At 39.4% G+C, this 22,630-nt stretch overlaps 2 protein-coding genes across 8 annotated transcripts in view; both read right to left on the reverse strand.

Moving 5' to 3' along the window:
- The window catches only part of LOC120570143, a 112,518-nt gene that overhangs the window by 51,758 nt on the left and 38,130 nt on the right, over positions 1 to 22,630 (reverse strand). The gene's annotated exons all lie outside the window — the stretch shown is intronic.
- Positions 25 to 18,457, reverse strand: LOC120570149. Of its 5 annotated transcripts, XM_039818392.1 has the most exons (6): positions 18,426 to 18,457; positions 18,119 to 18,157; positions 16,374 to 16,412; positions 16,055 to 16,165; positions 15,848 to 15,891; positions 6,527 to 11,176 (listed from the first exon to the last, which is right to left on the reverse strand). In XM_039818392.1, the coding sequence occupies exon 6, from the start codon at positions 10,733 to 10,735 to the stop codon at positions 9,605 to 9,607; it is 1,131 nt and encodes a 376-aa protein (XP_039674326.1). In that variant the 5' UTR covers positions 10,736 to 11,176; positions 15,848 to 15,891; positions 16,055 to 16,165; positions 16,374 to 16,412; positions 18,119 to 18,157; positions 18,426 to 18,457; the 3' UTR covers positions 6,527 to 9,604. The 5 variants fall into 5 exon arrangements, 4 of the variants coding, with proteins under 4 accessions (XP_039674326.1, XP_039674325.1, XP_039674327.1 ...); XM_039818391.1 differs by lacking the exon at positions 15,848 to 15,891; XR_005641007.1 differs by lacking the exons at positions 6,527 to 11,176; positions 15,848 to 15,891; positions 16,055 to 16,165 and adding an exon at positions 25 to 247.

Below are 22,630 nucleotides of genomic sequence, written 5' to 3' on the forward strand. Positions count from 1 at the left end.
GGCTGATTTTAATACAAACAAAATCAGAAAAATCACTGTAACCTCAGCCACACATGAATAAAAATATTTCCCCTAACAAAAAATGTTTTTACTTAATATGTGATGGGGAGGAACTCTCCACTCTTTTCAATATTTGCTTTCGGTGCTGGCTCCTTGTGCTGTGCCCTTTTATCCTTTTTTATGCTCTTCCCCTTGGTCTTTTTCTTCCCCTTCCTCCTGTCACTGGATGAAGAGGAAGATTCAGAGTCTGAAGAATAGGGAAAATGAAACTTGCTCATTGCACAACAATTATAGCATATGAGATATATACAGTATATTATATTGAAAAAAAAACACAAATACAATTGATGTTAATAAGGCTTTGCAAACTGTCTGTTATGAGCAGGGTATTAAAGGACCCAAATGCAGAGAGAGAGGTAGGCAGACAGGCAGGCAGCAGGTTTGAACTTGAGGGTTTAATAGTAACAAAAAGCAGCAGCACAGAGACAGACGAGGACGCCAAACAATCTGACAAGACACAAAGGCAAACACAGAGGCTAAATAAACTAGATAACGAGCAAACCAGGAACAGGTGAGACAACAGGTGAAACACATTAGGAGAGACAAGGTAATCAACAAAGGCGGGAAAACACAGGAAGTAAAACTAGACATGACAAGACAGAGAAAATACTATCAAAATAAATAAGAAACATAACATGAACAGGGAAATGCACAACAGGGAACAGGGGTCTGTTCCAGGTAGGAGATTTAACAAACTCTGAGTCTGACCCTGATGTCTGAGATGATTTACCCTGAGATGGAAACTCTGAGTTTTCGGTTCCAGAACAGCTGATATGAGTTGGTTCAATCAACTCGGAGTATGTTCACTCAGGGTTACGCGCGTGCACAAAAGGCAGTATGAATGGAGCCATGATTCTACGATTCACCATGGTAACAACCACAAACAAACGGGTCGGCGGAAATACTCATGCGCACAAACAGCGAGTTTGAACCATTGATATTAACAGTCTATGTTTGAACCATAGATATTAACAGTCTATGGTTTGAACCATAGATATTAACAGTCTATGGTTTGAACCATAGATATTAACAGTCTATGGTTTGAACCATAGATATTAACAGTCTATGGTTTGAACCATAGATATTAACAGTCTATGGTTTGAACCATAGATATTAACAGTCTATGGTTTGAACCATAGACTGTTAATATCTATGTTTGAACCATAGATATTAATAGCTCTGGTTTGAACCATAGACTGTTAATATCTATGGTTTGAACCATAGATATTAACAGTCTATGGTTTGAAACATAGATATTAACAGTCTATGGTTTGAACCATAGACTGTTAATATCTATGGTTTGAACCATAGATATTAACAGTCTATGGTTTGAAACATAGATATTAACAGTCTATGGTTTGAACCATAGACTGTTAATATCTATGGTTTTGAACCATAGATATTAACAGTCTATGGTTTGAAACATAGATATTAACAGTCTATGGTTTGAACCATAGACTGTTAATATCTATGGTTTGAAACATAGATATTAACAGTCTATGGTTTGAAACATAGATATTAACAGTCTATGGTTTGAACCATAGACTGTTAATATCTATGTTTGAACCATAGATATTAACAGTCTATGGTTTGAACCATAGATATTAACAGTCTATGGTTTGAACCATAGATATTAACAGTCTATGGTTTGAAACATAGACTGTTAATATCTATGGTTTGAACCATAGATATTAACAGTCTATGTTTGAAACATAGATATTAACAGTCTATGGTTTGAAACATAGATATTAACAGTCTATGGTTTGAACCATAGATATTAACAGTCTATGTTTGAACCATAGATATTAACAGTCTATGGTTTGAACCATAGATATTAACAGTCTATGGTTTGAACCATAGATATTAACAGTCTATGTTTGAACGATAGATATTAACAGTCTATGGTTTGAACCATAGATATTATCAGTCTATGGTTTGAAACATAGATATTAACAGTCTATGTTTGAACCATAGATATTAACAGTCTATGTTTGAAACATAGATATTAACAGTCTATGGTTTGAAACATAGATATTAACAGTCTATGGTTTGAAACATAGATATTAACAGTCTATGGTTTGAACCATAGACTGTTAATATCTATGGTTTGAACCATAGATATTAACAGTCTATGGTTTGAAACATAGACTGTTAATATCTATGGTTTGAACCATAGATATTAACAGTCTATGTTTGAAACATAGATATTAACAGTCTATGGTTTGAACCATAGATATTAACAGTCTATGGTTTGAACCATAGATATTAACAGTCTATGTTTGAACGATAGATATTAACAGTCTATGGTTTGAACCATAGATATTAACAGTCTATGTTTGAACCATAGATATTAACAGTCTATGGTTTGAAACATAGATATTAACAGTCTATGGTTTGAACCATAGATATTAACAGTCTATGTTTGAACCATAGATATTAACAGTCTATGGTTTGAAACATAGATATTAACAGTCTATGGTTTGAAACATAGATATTAACAGTCTATGGTTTGAACCATAGATATTAACAGTCTATGGTTTGAAACATAGATATTAACAGTCTATGGTTTGAAACATAGATATTAACAGTCTATGGTTTGAAACATAGATATTAACAGTCTATGGTTTGAAACATAGATATTAACAGTCTATGGTTTGAAACATAGATATTAACAGTCTATGGTTTGACCATAGTATTAATCTATGGTTTGAACCATAGATATTAACAGTCTATGTTTGAACCATAGATATTAACAGTCTATGGTTTGAAACATAGATATTAACAGTCTATGGTTTGAAACATAGATATTAACAGTCTATGGTTTGAACCATAGATATTAACAGTCTATGGTTTGAAACATAGATATTAACAGTCTATGGTTTGAACATAGATATTAACAGTCTATGGTTTGAAACATAGATATTAACAGTCTATGGTTTGAACCATAGATATTAACAGTCTATGTTTGAACCATAGATATTAACAGTCTATGTTTGAACCATAGATATTAACAGTCTATGTTTGAACCATAGATATTAACAGTCTATGGTTTGAACCATAGACTGTTAATATCTATGGTTTGAACCATAGATATTAACAGTCTATGTTTGAACCATAGATATTAACAGTCTATGGTTTGAACCATAGATATTAACAGTCTATGGTTTGAAACATAGATATTAACAGTCTATGGTTTGAAACATAGATATTAACAGTCTATGGTTTGAACCATAGATATTAACAGTCTATGGTTTGAAACATAGATATTAACAGTCTATGGTTTGAACCATAGATATTAACAGTCTATGGTTTGAAACATAGATATTAACAGTCTATGTTTGAACCATAGATATTAACAGTCTATGGTTTGAAACATAGATATTAACAGTCTATGGTTTGAACCATAGATATTAACAGTCTATGGTTTGAACGATAGATATTAACAGTCTATGGTTTGAAACATAGATATTAACAGTCTATGGTTTGAACCATAGATATTAACAGTCTATGGTTTGAACCATAGATATTAACAGTCTATGTTTGAACCATAGATATTAACAGTCTATGGTTTGAAACATAGATATTAACAGTCTATGGTTTGAACCATAGATATTAACAGTCTATGGTTTGAACCATAGATATTAACAGTCTATGGTTTGAACCATAGATATTAACAGTCTATGTTTGAACCATAGATATTAACAGTCTATGGTTTGAAACATAGATATTAACAGTCTATGGTTTGAACATGTATTTCGTTAAAAAAGCAAGACAGCTGCTGCAAAAGAGAGAGAATTTGTGCGGGAGAAAATTGCTGCTCGAGTCAATGCGTACGCATTAACAGTGTCTTAATTTCATATTTAATCACAGTTAACTTTACTGGTGAAAACTGGAAATGTAGCCTACACCTATAATTTTATTCAGGTGCAATCCTGCGAGCGAAAAAGTAAACTATAGCCTACTATTCCCATTCTGAGGCTGCAGCACCATGATCATTAACAGAACTATAAGTATAATCATTTATTTCTTTTTAATGGCTCTCACTGGTTTGTGTCCAGGGAACACGTTTAAAAAACGTTTCAGAGCGATCACACTTTTCTGACGGCTCTACATACAGTGGCTTTACTATTACAGTATGATCCATATACACACCAGTACACACAGATACACACACACAGATACACATACAGTGGCTTTACTATTACAGTATGATCCATATACACACCAGTACACACAGATACACATACAGTGGCTTTACTATTACAGTATGATCCATATACACACACACAGATACACATACAGTGGCTTTACTATTACAGTATGATCCATATACACACCAGTACACACAGATACACATACAGTGGCTTTACTATTACAGTATGATCTGCTGCTGTTAAAAAGAAAATTGCTGTTTGCAAAAAACGTAATGCGACACAAAGAATCTGCTGGGATGTTAAAGCCTGTCCACGATGTTGAACTAGTGGAAGGATAAGGTATCATATCTAATAGACTGATAAAAAATACCTCTCAAATCGGTTATGTGGAAATGAAAAAACATCTAGTCGGGACTCAATATCATCTCCCGACGTAAACTCTCTGTGAATTAATACAGCTTTTTCATCAACGGGATCGTCGACAAAAGGACATGACATGTTTGAGAAAAAAAACATTTTAGTCTGCCGTTTTTTTTATTCATGCAGATAAACTGCATTAAAATGTGCCTGATACAGACTGAATGAATGAATGAGGAAATGAGTTTCTACTCCCTCTCAGAGGGAGGAGACTGAGAGAAACTCGAGGTTTCTTGAAGAAAACCTGCTCCCGACCAGGTTAGGTTCACAGACTCAGTTACCATAGTAACTGACTCTGAGGTTAAGTTACCATAGTAACTGACTCCGAGGTTAAGTTACCATAGTAACTGACTGAGGTTAAGTTACCTCTCTTTCTGGAACAGAAAACCCAGAGTTTCCCTCATCTCAGGGTTAACCAACTCAGAGTTTTCACAAAACCTGCTTTCTGGAACGGGCCTCTGCTCTCAGGTGTTCAATGTAGTGTGATGTGTGCTCTTGGCAAAGAAAGACAACACTACTGTTAACAAAGAGAACCTGTTCAGTTCTACAGTAATTAGGCAGTCCTCCCTCTTGTCCCACAGACAAAAACATTCCTACATCATAATCAGTTCCATCAATGCAGACCTTTGATGTGCTGTAAATAACATTGCTTGCTGTTATTTGTTCAATGTATGTCTTGGCAACATTTGGAAGCATTGATACCAGTACAGAAGAGACATTTGATGTCTGCTGGTGAGGTTTGAAGAATCCTGAGGCACTGAGATGGTATGCTACCATGTATTGATGCCTGTCTGCAAGTGTTTTTAACATATTTTTAAAGTTTTGTGTGTCGTGTACAACTCTCTTGAAAAAACGGTGTTTACCCTCAAACCTCATTGTCCACAAGTGTACAAGGGGCCCAAAACGGCGTACAAGGTCAGGATAGTGCTCAATGTAGTGATGCTTAGGACGGAGTTTGAAATCTGGAAAGGCTTCTTTCAGCATCTCTCTATGATCCTGTATCTTGGAATGTAAATACTGGCTGGACTCCTCTGTGAATTCTGTGCACAGTGATAACTCTACTACCTCTTTTAAGTCCATTAGCACAGTCCATGCTCCATCCTCTTCAGGAACTGCAGTCCCAATAATCAAAGGGAGCAGTCTAAGCAATGTGGCATTTTCATGGCCGTTACCACCAATGCTTTTCTTTACAGCGAAGGTCTGTGGTATTTTATGAGGTTTGTAAAGCTTGTCTGTGTGCTGGTATGGAAACGATAGAATTCTCTCGTTCAAATATTCAAGGGTGAAGTATTTGCAATGGATCATCTCTCTGATACACAGGGCTAGCTCTACGGGCACAATTCCCTCAAAAAGATCGTGGAGGGCATCAGGTGGAAAGCCAGTGACCAATGTTCCCTCTAAGCTGCGCGCTTGCGCAATCGCGCACCGCTCGCACATTGTCAGCGCACAAGAAAATCTATGCAACGCATAGACTCAGTGAGTGACAGGTGTCCAGCCAATGATACGACACGGTTCACTTACGCTACGCAGCCAATCATAGCATTTACAGTGCTTGTGTATATGCCCTGCCCGCAAATTTAGGAATCACACTATGACCACCCCAAGACCCGCCCTACGAAGCAGCTCGATTGGTTGGGTTTAGGCATTTCACCTCGAGTGTATGGACGCCTGGCCAATTGTAGTGTATGAATGCTATTGAAGGGCGGGTCTTGCGGTCATAGTGGGATTCTGATAATATCGCCCAGCCTCCGCCGCTGGCACCGAAGGTTAGCTAGCTACCAACAGTACGGCAGAGATAAAGAAACGGCGACGCAAATGCAAACCCCCTTATCATGGCAAAACGAACGGGCAGTGACACATCCACCCACCAAGCGCAAAGTAAAAAATGCGGTTCTTTTAAGATGGAATGGCTGTCGGAGTATGTGGAAACAGGAGAACAAGTGGTGAAACTGGGTGAGATTTTTTCTTTTTCGAGTGAGACAGGTCTGCTCTGCAAAACATGCAGCGAAGCCAAAGTAACAAGCCAGTTTTCGGATGGAAAAATGTGGACTGAATGGAAGTTGGACTACCTCAAGCGTCACATTCAGCAGAAAACTCATTTGAAAGCTGTTGGAATTGTACGGAGACTCAAGATGGGACAGGGGATTGGTACATTATTGCGGGAGAGCGCAAAAGACCGGGAGAAAAGGAACAAGCTGTTGCACAAAACAAAATCTGACCCCGAGCAAGTTAAAGTTCTCATTGACAATATTTTACTGGCCATCAAAATGAATGCATCAATGCTGTCAGTTCAACAAATCCACGATCACATGGCAAAGTATGTGAGTATACCAGAAAGCTGGCGAACCAAAAACTATGCCTTTGAATTTGTGAACTCAATCAATGAGATAGTGCAGAATGAGACTACGTGCAGTGTTAAAAATGCACCTTGGCATACCCTGATAGTAGATGAGAGCACAGACATAACAGTACACAAAATGCTAGTCATATATATTAAATACAGGGAGGAAAATTATGTCAACTATAAAACTGTTTGGTGGCATCATCCAGCTGACAGCATGCACTGCTAAGGATATTGTGCAGGCAATAACTCAGTTTTACTCCAAACATGGACTGGAGAGAATGGTGATGCTGTCCTCCGATGGTGCCGCAGTAATGCTAGGAAGACACAATGGAGTTGCGGCTTTGTTAAAGCGCCAAATACCACACCTAACTGAACAACATTGTGTGGCCCATAGAGAGGACTTGGGCATTGATGATGCCTGGAAAGATGTGCCTTTGATGCGAGATGTGGAAACTCCTCTTAGAAATGTATATTCCACTTGTTCTCGGTCCACTGTGAAGAGGGGCAAAATGGAGGACATAGCAAAGAATCTTAATGAAGATACACTGTCATTCAGGCCTCTGAACGAAGTGCGATGGCTGTCGCAGCACCAAGCTGTCAATGCTGTTCTGAGGAACTACACTGTGCTTGAAGAATTCTGCAAAAGAGAATTCACTGATAACAGAGATCCAGTGGCAAAGTACTGCTACAAAAAGCTGAGTGATTCAAAGTTCAAGGTTACTATCACTGCTCTGGGAGATGTTTTGGATGAGCTAGCACAACTCTGCCTCTCTTTACAAAGACGCAACCTGACTGTGATGGAAGGGCACTGCCTTGCTCGAGCAAAGATTGAGAGGTTGCGTTCCCAATACTTGAAGGAGAAGGATGTACATTAGAGTGACCGTGTCAAAGAGGCAATGGGGACCTCATCAGCTGATGGCAGAAATACTGGTGAGATTACTCTTTTTATTAGTAAGCTCTGTGATCACATGGATGCTCGTTTTCCAGAGGATGGATTAAAGGAGTGGTCTGCATTTGACATTGAAGCATTGAGCTCAGACATCAGTTTTGACTATGGATCAGCAGACATTGCCACACTGGCAAAAAAGTATGAGGCCATTCTCCACTACCCACAGTCTACGGAGGCCATTAACAGTCAATATGCTGAATTCAAGTACATAATGAAGCAAAAACTTAAACAGGGGTCAATCAGCACATTCTCAGATATGGTGGCTGCAGCACTTAGATGTGAGGAGCTAAAGGAGATCTCACAGCTTGTGGATATTTGTGCTACATTTCAAGCTTCCAGTGCAGATTGTGAAAGAGGATTTAGTTTAATGAATCATATCAAAACAACATCCAGAAATCGTCTTGAAGTGGCACATTTGGACCAGCTGATGCGCATAAAGTCAAAGCAAGAAGCAGACGGAGCCATCAACCTGGACAAAGTGTACAACCACTGGAGAAGTGAGAAAGACAGATGTGAAAAATAAGGTAAAATTTAAGTCAGATTTGTGCATAGTCTATTGACATTTTTTATGTATGGATATTAATCATTAAATGCTGTTACTACTAGATAATTTATGGGTAGTAGAAATGCTAATAAAAACAGTGTAATTAGATATTTTACAGACAAAGAGTTACAGGAATTTACACTGTATCACAAGCTACAGCACACATGTCATTGTGCAAAATGTGAATGTTTTAATGTGAACAAAATGTTATGTCTGAAAGGTGTATATTTCTCATTTCTTCCAGAGCAGGACCCTCACCCAGGCCACAACTGGAACCTCACCCGGGCCACAACTGGACCCTCACCCAGGCCACAACTGGACCCTCAGCCAAACCACAACTGGACCCTCAGCCAAACCACAACTGGACCCTCAGCCAAACCACAACTGGACCCTCAGCCAAGCTACAACTGGACCCTCAGCCAGGCCACAACTGGACCCTCAACCAGGCCAAAGCAGGACTCTTCCCATGGCCAAAGCAGGACTCTGTAGTGTAGTATAACATACTACACATCTCATGAACAACAAGATTTTTGTCTTTTTCATTTTAAGAGGGCCAGAGCCGGTAGCTCAGCAGTTGAGTGGTAAACCCTCGAAAATATTAAAAGTAAACTAATGGAAATTGCTGCTGTAATTTGATTCTTTTAATAAGCCATGTAACTTGCTATGATCCCAGGTGTTGAACAGGTATGATACTGGTGTGTGGCCACAGCGTGCACAACTGATGTTGCTCACAGTGATCCTTAGTGTGCTCAGGGAGCTTGTGTGTATGCCCAGACACATGAAAAATTAGAGGGAACATTGCCAGTGACCGTATGAAAATGCTCTAGATGCTGGCTCAGGACACAATCTGCCTGAACACCATTCTGACTCTGACTACCCCCATGCATTACAGCATGCACATCACTATTATGGCTGTCTTTTGTCCTAAGACTGAACTCGCCACTTGCAACTTCATGAGTCTGAAGCTTGTGTCGCTGTGCAGAATCTGCAAAAATATTCTGCTCTAAAAGACTTTGAAAAGCCTGCCAAATCATGGGCTGCAAGATTGTCAGACACCACACACATGACTGTTCCTTGAACTACCTTACCGATAGACTCAATGCATACCCCATCTTGTTCAAGGGTACGGAGGTCTCTCAACAAAGGACCAAGTGCTTTTTCATAGCAAACTGTCTGTACGCAGCCACTTTACATAAAGCTGCAAGCTGAATTACATGCAGGGCTGATCGGTATTTACTGGCAAGATCAGCAAGAGTCCAGTATACTGAACAGACTTTGTGTATGTTCTGTGATGTGCCAAGTGGATTGGCTATTTCCAAATCATCAATGTACAAAATGAGTGTTATCGTTAACTCATCTGAAGACAAGAATGTGTTCTCTTTGAAGTACAAACCATCTTGGTGGCTTACATAATGACTGTTTTGTGCCACTTTTGTTTCTTTAATTTTGTCCAGAATATCTGTATGATTGAAGATTTTTTGTATCATCTCCAGAATGGGAACATGCACTGCTGTGTGTCCTGGCTGTAGCAGATACTGTACAGGCTTTACCACAGGGTAATTATTTTCGATGAAGGTTTTCCTTCTCTTGGTTGAGGATAACTGCTTCCCCTTAGCTGTGGCACTGACAATAATATTACTGTCCATAACAGTACTGACAACATCATTTAGAAGTCTTTCACTGACAGTGATGTCATGACTCTGTAAGACCTCTCTAATATCTTGTTTGAGTATCGGTTGGGGCAAGGAAAATATCTGAGTCAAATGTTCAACTATTTCCTGAGATGCCATGTCAGATACATGAAGAATAGATTGCATCTTTAGGAATAACGATGCCAAGTTATGCTTCAACTGGGCTCTTAAAGTGTCTGTGTCACACTGACCGTTCACCTCATCAAGATCAAATGTGTCCGCAGACCCTGCACTGTGACTTTCAGCGTGTTCCCCAAGACTTTCTGCTGCAACTACAACTGGGGCACTATCATTGTCTGCCAATACAACACATTCACCAAAGTCTGAATCACCATCATGTTTTCTACTTTTGTGTGCATTAAACGCTGAGTAGCTATTTGTTCTGTAATTACAATTCTTGAATGGGCATGCTACCATCTCATGACTTCGTAAATGACTTCTCAAATGACCCAATAGAATTTCCTCAGAAAAGGGCTGCTTGAAGTTACACAAAGGACATGTAAAAAAACCACATGCTCCTTCAGTTGCATCTACTCTACATGAATCATTATGACATCTTGATAGATGAGCTTTCATTGCTTCGAATGATGGAAAAGTACAAATGCAACTGTCATAGAGATATGGCAGGGGGGACACTCTTGAATATTGGCTATGCAGTACAGTATAGTGATATTTGAAGTTGCAGAACACAACTTGCACTTCTACTCCATTGGGCCAACTTCAGCCTGCAATGTAAATATTTTCAATTAAAGTCTAAACCATTTCAGCCCTGTTTTGCACTTTTGGCTATTCAAAAATTGATTTAAAAAAAAAAGTTAAAATGTGTGGAAAATTTTGAATGAGGGGGAAAATGATGCGAACCAGTTGACAACACATCAGTAATTTGATTAAGTCTGTTCTGCTGCAAAAAAATCTAAACATTGTGAATTTTTAGTACACAATTTACAAAACTCACCTATTAGCACCTGTCTGATGGTGAAACGCTGGCTCTCTCTAGCACTCTTTGTAGCCCGATATCTGTACGCAACATGCGCACAAAGATGATTTGTTAATGTTCAAAAACATTTTTAAAATAATAATGTGAATATATAGATAAAAAGTTTCCAAATCTATCAAAAACATTCATTGTACACTAATTATAGTAAAAATGAAAATGTTAAAAGATAAGCAAGTTAGTTATTAACAAGCAAAGCATCAAAGTTGTGTGCTTATAGATCTGCTATTTCTGTTGTTGGTTTTTTTTGTATTTAACAAAGTATTAAAGGTGCAATATGTAATATTGTGTGTAATACTGGCAGCTAGCGGTTAAAATAGTTACTGCACTACCAATTCAAAATACTGGAGAGTCGTCTCCCCGCCCCTCCTGCCCAGACTCGAAGTTCACGGGGGTTGCCAGGCTGAGACCGCAGCATTCACAACAATGTTGCTAGACGCTTTTCTCACATAGCCAGACATTACTCCACAGCACAGCGGAGTAGCTAACGTTAGATGCTAGTCTCACATAGCCAGTCATTACTCCACAGCACAGCAGAGTAGCTAACATTAGATGCTAGTCTCACATAGCCAGACATTACTCCACAGCACAGCAGAGTAGCTAACGCTAGATGCTAGTCTCACATAGCCAGTCATTACTCCACAGCACAGCGGAGTAGCTAACGGTAGATGCTAGTCTCACATAGCCAGACATTACTCCACAGCACAGCAGAGTAGCTAACGCTAGATGCTAGTCTCACATAGCCAGTCATTACTCCACAGCACAGCAGAGTAGCTAACGGTAGATGCTAGTCTCACATAGCCAGACATTACTCCACCGCACAGCGGAGTAGCTAACGGTAGATGCTAGTCTCACATAGCCAGACATTACTCCACAGCACAGCAGAGTAGCTAACGCGTTAGATGCTAGTCTCAAACAGCCAGACATTACTCCACCGCACGCGAGGTAGCTAACGGTAGATGCTAGTCTCACATAGCCAGACATTACTCCACAGCACAGCGGAGTAGCTAACGTTAGATGCTAGTCTCACATAGCCAGACATTACTCCACAGCACAGCGGAGTAGCTAACGTTAGATGCTAGTCTCACATAGCCAGACATTACTCCACAGCACAGCAGAGTAGCTAACGTTAGATGCTAGTCTCACATAGCCAGACATTACTCCACAGCACAGCGGAGTAGCTAACGGTAGATGCTAGTCTCACATAGCCAGACATTACTCCACAGCACAGCGGAGTAGCTAACGTTAGATGCTAGTCTCACATAGCCAGACATTACTCCACAGCACAGCGTAGTAGCCCACGTCTTGGTGAACACGTATCAATAGATTACGAATAACGTTGATATTTACACGAACTGCCGTGAGACCCGGTTGGAACTACACGTTGTAAACAGCCATGGCCCGCTTGCCTGGTCCTCCCAAGCCCCGAGGAGGAGCGCTAAATCTATATGCCAACATGGGCGTAGCGGATAACGGTGGTACTGCACCCCATGGCCCAGAAAGACTTTTCACAGAGACATTGCATGGCGAAAGAAACGTCTATATTTCAGCGGATAATTAGTTTCGGGGCATATCAACCTACCAGCCCGAACACTGAAAGGGTCCTTGTTTAAAACGTTACGTTTTTAACATTCACTAGAAGCGAATACAGAATTATTACATTTGAAATGATGAACGCGCATAATGGACACGAGCAGACTCACGGGACTGTTCTCTGAGCTCATGTAGCTAGCTGTAATAATGGATATATGATCACATGACTGTTCTCTGAGCTCATGTAGCTAGCTGTAATAATGGATATATGATCACATGACTGTTCTCTGAGCTCATGTAGCTGTAATAATGGATATATGATCACATGACTGTTCTCTGAGCTCATGTAGCTGTAATAATGGATATATGATCACATGACTGTTCTCTGAGCTCATGTAGCTAGCTGTAATAATGGATATATGATCACATGGCTGTTCTCTGAGCTCATGTAGCTGTAATAATGGATATATGATCACATGACTGTTCTCTGAGCTCATGTAGCTAGCTGTAATAATGGATATATGATCACATGACTGTTCTCTGAGCTCATGTAGCTAGCTGTAATAATGGATATATGATCACATGACTGTTCTCTGAGCTCATGTAGCTAGCTGTAATAATGGATATATGATCACATGACTGTTCTCTGAGCTCATGTAGCTAGCTGTAATAATGGATATATGATCACATGACTGTTCTCTGAGCTCATGTAGCTGTAATAATGGATATATGATCACATGACTGTTCTCTGAGCTCATGTAGCTAGCTGTAATAATGGATATATGATCACATGACTGTTCTCTGAGCTCATGTAGCTAGCTGTAATAATGGATATATGATCACATGACTGTTCTCTGAGCTCATGTAGCTAGCTGTAATAATGGATATATGATCACATGACTGTTCTCTGAGCTCATGTAGCTGTAATAATGGATATATGATCACATGACTGTTCTCTGAGCTCATGTAGCTAGCTGTAATAATGGATATATGATCACATGACTGTTCTCTGAGCTCATGTAGCTAGCTGTAATAATGGATATATGATCACATGACTGTTCTCTGAGCTCATGTAGCTAGCTGTAATAATGGATATATGATCACATGACTGTTCTCTGAGCTCATGTAGCTAGCTGTAATAATGGATATATGATCACATGACTGTTCTCTGAGCTCATGTAGCTAGCTGTAATAATGGATATATGATCACATGACTGTTCTCTGAGCTCATGTAGCTAGCTGTAATAATGGATATATGATCACATGACTGTTCTCTGAGCTCATGTAGCTAGCTGTAATAATGGATATATGATCACATGACTGTTCTCTGAGCTCATGTAGCTAGCTGTAATAATGGATATATGATCACATGACTGTTCTCTGAGCTCATGTAGCTAGCTGTAATAATGGATATATGATCACATGACTGTTCTCTGAGCTCATGTAGCTGTAATAATGGATATATGATCACATGACTGTTCTCTGAGCTCATGTAGCTAGCTGTAATAATGGATATATGATCACATGACTGTTCTCCTGAGCTCATGTAGCTAGCTGTAATAATGGATATATGATCACATGACTGTTCTCTGAGCTCATGTAGCTAGCTGTAATAATGGATATAGCTAATGGTTTTAATTCACCATGTGTTCTATTAATACGTCCATGGTATTATCTTATGAAGTTATGATACATCCGAGGGATGTATGTATGTTGTAAAGCCTGTTACGTGGATGTAACGTCATTAGCGTTTCCCAAACTGGCGGGGCTATCGGCTAGCTAGCTAGTTGCTAACATCAGGGTTAGCTAGCATGGCTGTATTAAGATCATGCCTACATAACGTTACTACAGACATAGTTATTACATGGCCTTGGTTCTCTCTTATGATCCATCCGAGGGCTGTATGCTGTAAAGCTTGTAACGTGGATGAGAGATGAAGCCATGGCTGAGCTCTGTTCACGTAACTCCAGGCTAACTGCTAGCTAGCTAGTACCATGACATAATGATTAAATCTCCTTGGTTGTCTAGCTATATACATCTATCGTTTATTTAGCCAAGCATGAAAACGATCGGGAACAACAGAAACACAATGTTTAACGATAGTGAATATTTTAGACAATGAAAACGGCGAGTTCATGAGTTCGCCACTTGTAAGAGCCACGAGAGATAAGCTCATGAACGAACATGTTGCTACCGGTTGCTACGACAACACAAACAAATTGTTGGTAGTGCGCGTGTCCACCGTGATGTCAATGCGGAAAAGCCGAGCTCCATGTTGTCTTAATGCGCTTTTGAGCACTCTCATTGGAACGGACGGGGCTTCCCGCCAACCACTGTATCCAGTTCTCTTAATACATCCATGGGTCCTCCCGGTAACGTTAGCAGGGTTAGCATGGCGGCGTTAGCCAGGACCAGTCGGGATCACTTTACTGGCTTTACTGTCTCAATTGTTTTTGCGAGTAACCAACTCGGGTACTCTAGCTATATAATTCAGTGTGAGTACACAAATGTTGAAATGACCTAAAATGCCCGTCCCTAGTGGCTGTGATAAATTAGCCTGAAGCTAATGCTTACCTGTTCAGGAGAAAATAAGCCAACTCTGCGTCCTTTTGGGATCTAAGCTGTCTCTATCTTTAAAATACATCTCCAATATTTACCAGGGGGTTGTTACGTCTCTGGTCACGCAACTGTTTTTTTTAGGTCGGGTAGAATCTATCTCCGTTGATCCTGTTCGTTTGTGTGCTGCTTTCATGGCTGTACTACCGTTACAGCTACGTTTTTACAGGTATATCTGGCAACCCGGCCTGGCTGTCAAACTGGGCCGTTGATAACAACACACAGATCAAAACATAAACATAAATTCCGTCACGGAATATAAATTTCAAAAAGAAAAAATACTGAAATTAGCATTGTTGTCAGAAAAGATAGTATTTCAGTTTAACATGTTTCCTTAATATCTGATGAGACATTGGTGTCATTTTTGGATTCATTACAGTACAAATAATACATATTGGACCTTTAATAAAGGGTTCCAGTGATCAACTGTTGACCCCACAGTTGAGATAAAAACATTTAGAGAAATAGCAAAAGAATGACTGTGGAAACACATGAAATAAAACCAATCATTAGTAACACTATTTCATAATACATCCTGACTGAACTGTTAAAAGGATTTCGAGATGATCTCACAACCACACACTTGAGCCTAGGAAGAAATACAAACACAGGCCTGGTTAGCATCATGATAACACACTCACATTAGGTTGTTTAGCATTGTTCGTTTCACGCTAGCACACACGTACACACAGCTCGATAACGTAAAATATTGACTGTGTAAGGCAGACACTTATTGAAATAAGTATACTCACAGTACGCACGTGCATTACCGGCGAACAGCGAAAACTCATGGACCTTCCCTCCACCGTCAATGTCCAGGGCAAACATGCATTATGGGAAATGAAGTTCATCCAGGAAACCCGCTGATAACGTTACACCGTTGTAAGATGAAGTAATGTAACGTATTTGTCACATATTTAACAACTTCTAAAGTTACAATTACTTGGATTTTTAAACTATTTACAACAAATATTCAATGTGCACATTGTACAAATGTATTCCCAGTTCCACATTTAAGACTATCGAAATTCAATTTAAAAAAACAACAAAAACAACATTAGAGTTACTTACCAAATCAGAGGTGATGATAAGACGGCTGTCTCAGCTTTCCTGAGGGAGAGAGACTAGAACGTCATGACGTCGATAACATCATGACACTACCTAAACTTTTTGAGCGTTATAAATTACCTATAAAATATGGAGCCCTCTTCAATTAAAGTGGCATAAATCTCAACAGAGCTCAACACTTTATAGTTTGGTCAACTGCATAACGACATTTGACTGTTATGACCTTATTAGTTATGAGCTAGTACAACTGTTTGGGATTACAGTGGTCGTTTAGCAATGAAAAAAAACTGTAATATACTCACGGAAATTGGTTCACATTTTGTATACATATTGCTCTCATCATTTCCAACATATGTCAAATTTATCTTTATTAGCTCTGCCCAACTGGACGTCGGCCATTTTGAATTTCATGCATTCGTTTTACGTATTTTATGCCAATATTTTCAAACTCCTATAGAGGGTTTATGGGATTTGTCTCATATTGACAAACTGGTGAGTAAATGTAACGTCCTATCTGTCTTTACCTGTGTGTGTGTGTGTGTGTGTGTGTGTGTGTGTGTGTGTGTGTGTGTGTGTCTGTGTGTGTGTGTGTGTGTTGTATTCTATAAAGGAGATGGCGGACAAGATCTCGTCCCACCTCTCATAAGAGAGAGGAGAGAGAGTGTAAAACACATTTATTTTTCTTGAGATCTGACTGTCTCTAGAACTCATCATCACACCTGTTTCCACAGGTAGCTCTGTAGATCAAGGTATGAAGACTACATCATCTGAAACAACCCCACAGGTTAGTAATGATCCTGTATGAGTCTCTGTGTAATCTGATTACTGTAACTGCAGAGAGGACTCAGCCAATCAGAGCTAAGCTCCTTCACTGGCTGCACTAAGTGACCCACAGTCCCTTTAAATAGTGAAGATCCATCATGATGATCAGATGATGATTCTCTGTCCACCAATACTTTACATGAATTACACTACAACACAATGATAACATGTTGTTATTAATGTATCTGTCAAGTCACAACATGATGAACATATCAGTAACATGTTCACTGAAAACTGAGTTAAGATAATAAAAAGATGGAGGTTTGGATTCAAATCAGACGTGATTTCACTTCCTGAAGGTTACCATGGTGATGCAGAACACAACGTAGCTCTGTTTGTTCCCTAAACTTTCCTTTTCTTTTCCAACATCATATCAACCCATCCTAACCAGGACATTTGGTGCTCTTCTACTTCCTCACCTACTTCCTGCTTTGCACCCGTCAGAACTACTACGGCCACTACGGTTAACCCATATTAAAATGTATCGTCACTGAACTGTTTTGTAACCTATGTATCTAGATACATAGGTTACAAAGTTGTCAATGTGTAACAATAATTTCACAAACTGTCAAAAACCAGGCAGAAGATGAAGCCGAGTCATAAAGGTCACAAGAAGTACTCGAGGAAGCTGGAACGCTGACACAAATGGTACAAGACAGACTGTATCGTAAGGACATTTAGTCTTTCAGAGGCTTACAGCTAGAAGAATATTGGTATCATATGAAACCTGAAGATGGAAAGAATCTGTTGGTACCAACAATGTCATGTTAGCTTGTCGGGAAATGGGCTAAAAATGCTACAAAGTTAGGCTAAAGTTTGGCCAGGAATCAATGGTGCCATTTCCAAAGGAGTCCTTTGACCTCTGACCCCCAGATATCTGAATGAAAACGACTTTACAGATGTGGAATGCTGAGAGGATAACTTACTGGGACGGATCGGCTCCCCAAATAGCATCCTTAGCTGTTCTAGAAAGAGAAACATTTAGGAAATATTTAAAGATAGTCTGCAACCATTTTCATGCCTGGCCTAAAACAAGCTTTAGCAAAGCTAAAATATAATGAAAACAGGAAATATGATAGTAAAAATCACAGTTAACGTGCATGAAATATAAATAAATATTCCAAAGTAGAACTTAATAAAATATAAACAGAAAACTTTTAAGCTCAACAACATAAAATGTCTTTCTATAAATCACCACAACACAATTTACTGAAAAAGGAGAACTATCCGTACCATTTAAACCAATACCAGCCATCCTGTAGCTGCTGTAGATCTGCAGCTAAGAGAAGGGTGAAGACCCCTCCCTGTTTCACAGACCACATGACTTAAAAGAAATCCACTGGTTTCTTATAACCATTGGTCCAGGAAACAGAGGGAGGGAGGGCTATTGGTTTTTAAGAAGCTGGTGGATTTCCTTTAAATCATGTGGTCTAGGAAACAGGGAGGGAGGGGGATATAAAGAGACTCTTCATCCTTCTCTTTGCTGCAGATCTACAACAGCTACAGGATGGCTGGGTTCCTGAGCAGACTTGGTAAGCCTGTTTCTTCTCTCTCAGTAAATGGTGATGTGCTGGTTGATAAACTGAATGTGTATATGTTGTCTCAGTAAAACTATTAATACACTGAGTATCTTCTTCAGACTAAATACAATAATAGACTAGTTCTATTCTCTGTTTCATCTCCTCGTTCATCCAGTCAGTATCAAAGTCAGAATCTAAATCTCTGATGGATATTAGTTTGTTACTCAGGAGATCTAAAGTAACTATTACATATATATAAAGTAACTGCTTCTACAGTATGCAGTATTCAACATTGAAATATTACACAGCATCAAGTTTGCTCAGAATCAAAGCTGTTTTAAACACTGACATATTATAACTGTTAAATATTATAGAGATCAGTCCCCTCAGCAACGTGTCTTCAATTCTGTCAGATCAATATATCTGTCTGTCTGTCTGTCTTTCAATGACATCATCTTCATCATGTATATTGTGTGTTAACTACCAGCTGACAGATAACTGGTGTCTAATCAGTGGGGGTGACGGGACAATCAGCTCACAAAAACGAGACCAGACAAGATTTTACTGTAACACTATTTTAAAGAAAACCTAAATGATGAAATATGACTGGAAAAATATCAAACAAAATGAAAACTGAGCACTGTGAAGAGTTTTGCCACAATCTGAAATATCTTCTCTGCTGTATAACTAACCTGTTCAGACCTAATGATAATAGATACTGGAGCGCACCTTGCTCCTCCCAAACCTGTCCCTACAAACTATTAATCATATCATTATTCATATCTTACACTGCACTGTAGCTTAAACATAACGTTGCCTTACCGTACAACCTCAGCCTGTCAGTCAGGTGTAACATTAACAACACACTGATCTCACCATTATATTGCAGCAAATGGTGAAAGTTTTAAAAAGTGTAACCACACTTGTTTCTGATTTACCGGCATTGCCGTGTCTCACTGTGACTTCACAGTTTTTTACAATCACTTTGACACTAACTGATCAAAATGCACATTTTTCAAAACTCTAACACTTGTTTCAATTGCTTGGATATAAAACCTAAGATCATTTGTTCATTTAACAAAGATCATCTGTTAACAACTTAACATCAAAGTATTACTATTTCAAAAAGCAATTCACACATTACATTCCAGATGATTGTCTATTCATTTCACTACAATCATCTAACTATCAATCCATACAACTGCTCAAAATGATAAGTAACTGTTGCATTACTCTTAATGCATAGTTGTAAGGAAACAGACAAACAATATTCCATGTTTAGATTAGGGCTGAACGTTTAATTGCATTTGCGATAATATCAGCGATATGTTAAAACGCGATTTCCCTGTAAATAGAAGCTATGATTTGGTCTCGATTGATGACTGGCGAGAACCAATCAGTCTGCACTCCACAGAGAAAGCATCAACTTAACGCTAACAGCTACACGTAACCAGGCTGATCTCTGTCATTCAAACAATTCTGAGTTGACGTTTAAATCTTTTACAGCCATTTTAATAAAATGAAGGTTTTTGTTTGGACTCGAGTCCATACATGCAGTTAATGGATACAGGCACGCAGAACTATATGTGTATATATATGTATATATATATACACATATATATATATATATATATATATATATATGTATATATACATATATATATATATATATATATATATATATGTATATATATATATATATATATACATATTCATTCTCTTTGTCTGCACTGCACCTGTGTGTGTTATTGTGATGTGTGTATTGTTTGTGTGTGTGTATCTGTGTGTTTTGTTCTGTGTGTGTGTTGTTGTGTACTCTGTATGTTATTGTGTGTGTATGTGTGTGTGTGTGTGTGTGTGTCTCTGTGTGTGTCTGTGGTGTGTTTGTCTCTGTGTGTGTGTGTTGTGTGTTGTGTGTGTCTCTGTGTGTGTGTTTTCTCTGTGTGTGTTGTGTGTGTGTGTGTTATTATTGTGTCTCTGTGTGTGTGTGTGTCTCTGTGTGTGTGTGTGTGTGTGTGTGTGTGTGTCTCTCTGTGTGTGTTGTGTCTCTGTGTTTATGTGTGTGTGTGTCTCTGTGTGTGTGTGTGTCTCTGTGTGTGTTTCTCTGTGTGTGTGTGTGTCTCTCTGTGTGTGTGTGTCTCTTGTGTGTATGTGTGTGTGTGTCTTGTGTGTGTATGTGTGTGTGTGTGTCTCTGTGTGTTGTGTGTGTGTCTCTGTGTATTGTGTGTGTTTCTCTGTGTGTATGTGTGTGTGTCTCTCTGTGTGTGTGTCTTGTGTGTGTGTGTGTTGTGTGTGTCTCTGTGTGTGTGTGTCTCTCTGTGTGTATGTGTGTGTGTCTCTGTGTGTATGTGTGTGTGTGTCTCTGTGTGTGTGTGTGTGTGTGTCTCTCTGTGTGTATGTGTGTGTGTCTCTCTGTGTGTGTGTGTGTGTGTGTCTCTCTGTGTGTATGTGTGTGTGTGTCTCTCTGTGTGTGTGTGTCTCTGTGTGTATGTGTGTGTGTGTGTGTCTCTGTGTGTATGTGTGTGTGTGTCTCTCTGTGTATGTGTGTGTGTCTCTCTGTGTGTGTGTCTCTCTGTGTGTATGTGTGTGTGTGTCTCTCTGTGTGTATGTGTGTGTGTGTCTCTCTGTGTGTATGTGTGTGTGTGTGTTTTTGTGTGTGTGTGTTCTTGTGTGTTTGTGTGTTTGTTGTGTGTGTGTGTGTCTCTCTGTGTGTATGTGTGTGTGTGTCTCTTGTGTGTGTATGTGTGTGTGTGTGTGTCTCTGTGTGTATGTGTGTGTGTCTTTGTGTGTGTGTGTCTCTTGTGTGTGTGTGTGTGTCTCTTGTGTATGTGTGTGTGTGTGTGTCTCTTGTGTGTATGTGTGTGTGTGTGTCTCTCTGTGTGTATGTGTGTGTGTCTCTTGTGTGTGTGTGTCTCTTGTGTGTATGTGTGTGTGTGTCTCTGTGTGTGTGTGTGTGTGTGTCTCTGTGTGTTTGTGTGTGTGTCTTGTGTGTATGTGTGTGTGTGTGTTGTGTGTATTGTGTGTGTCTCTGTGTGTGTGTGTGTGTGTGTGTGTGTGTGTGTGTGTGTCTCTCTGTGTGTATGTGTGTGTTGTTGTTTGTGTCTCTTGTGTGTGTGTGTGTGTGTGTTGTGTGTGTGTGTGTGTGTGTGTGTGTTGTGTTGTGTGTGTGTGTGTTTGTGTGTGTGTGTGTGTGTGTTTGTTGTGTGTTGTGTGTGTCTTGTGTGTTGTGTGTGTGTCTTGTGTGTGTGTGTGTGTGTGTTTTTGTGTGTGTGTGTGTCTCTGTGTGTGTGTGTGTGTGTGTCTCTGTATTGTATTTTTGTCTCTGTGTGTGTGTTGTGTGTATTTGTTTCTGTGTGTGTTGTGTGTGTGTGTTGTGTGTGTGTGTTTTTGTGTTGTGTGTGTGTGTCTCTGTGTTGTTGTGTGTGTGTGTTTGTGTGTTGTGTGTGTGTGTTTGTGTGTGTGTGTTTGTTTTGTGTATTTGTTGTGTGTGTTTTGTGTGTATGTGTGTGTGTGTGTTTGTGTTGTATGTGTGTGTGTTTGTTTATTGTTATTATTCTTGTATTGTGTGTGTGTGTGTGTGTGTTGTTTGTTTTGTGTTTGTGTTGTATGTATGTGTGTGTGTTCTCTGTGTGTGTGTGTTTGTGTCTCTCTGTGTGTGTGTCTCTCTGTGTGTTGTGTGTGTGTCTTGTGTGTGTGTGTGTATTGTTGTGTGTTGTGTCTCTTTTGTATGTGTGTGTCTCTGTGTGTATGTGTTTTGTGTGTGTCTCTGTGTGTTTGTGTGTGTCTCTGTGTTGTGTGTGTGTGTCTCTCTGTGTGTTGTGTGTGTGTGTCTCTGTGTGTATTGTGTGTGTGTCTCTGTGTGTATGTGTGTGTGTGTCTGTGTGTTGTGTGTGTCTCTCTGTGTGTTGTGTGTGTGTG

Source organism: Perca fluviatilis, chromosome 12, assembly GCF_010015445.1.
Source record: "Perca fluviatilis chromosome 12, GENO_Pfluv_1.0, whole genome shotgun sequence".
Classification (NCBI taxonomy): Eukaryota; Metazoa; Chordata; class Actinopteri; order Perciformes; family Percidae; genus Perca; species Perca fluviatilis.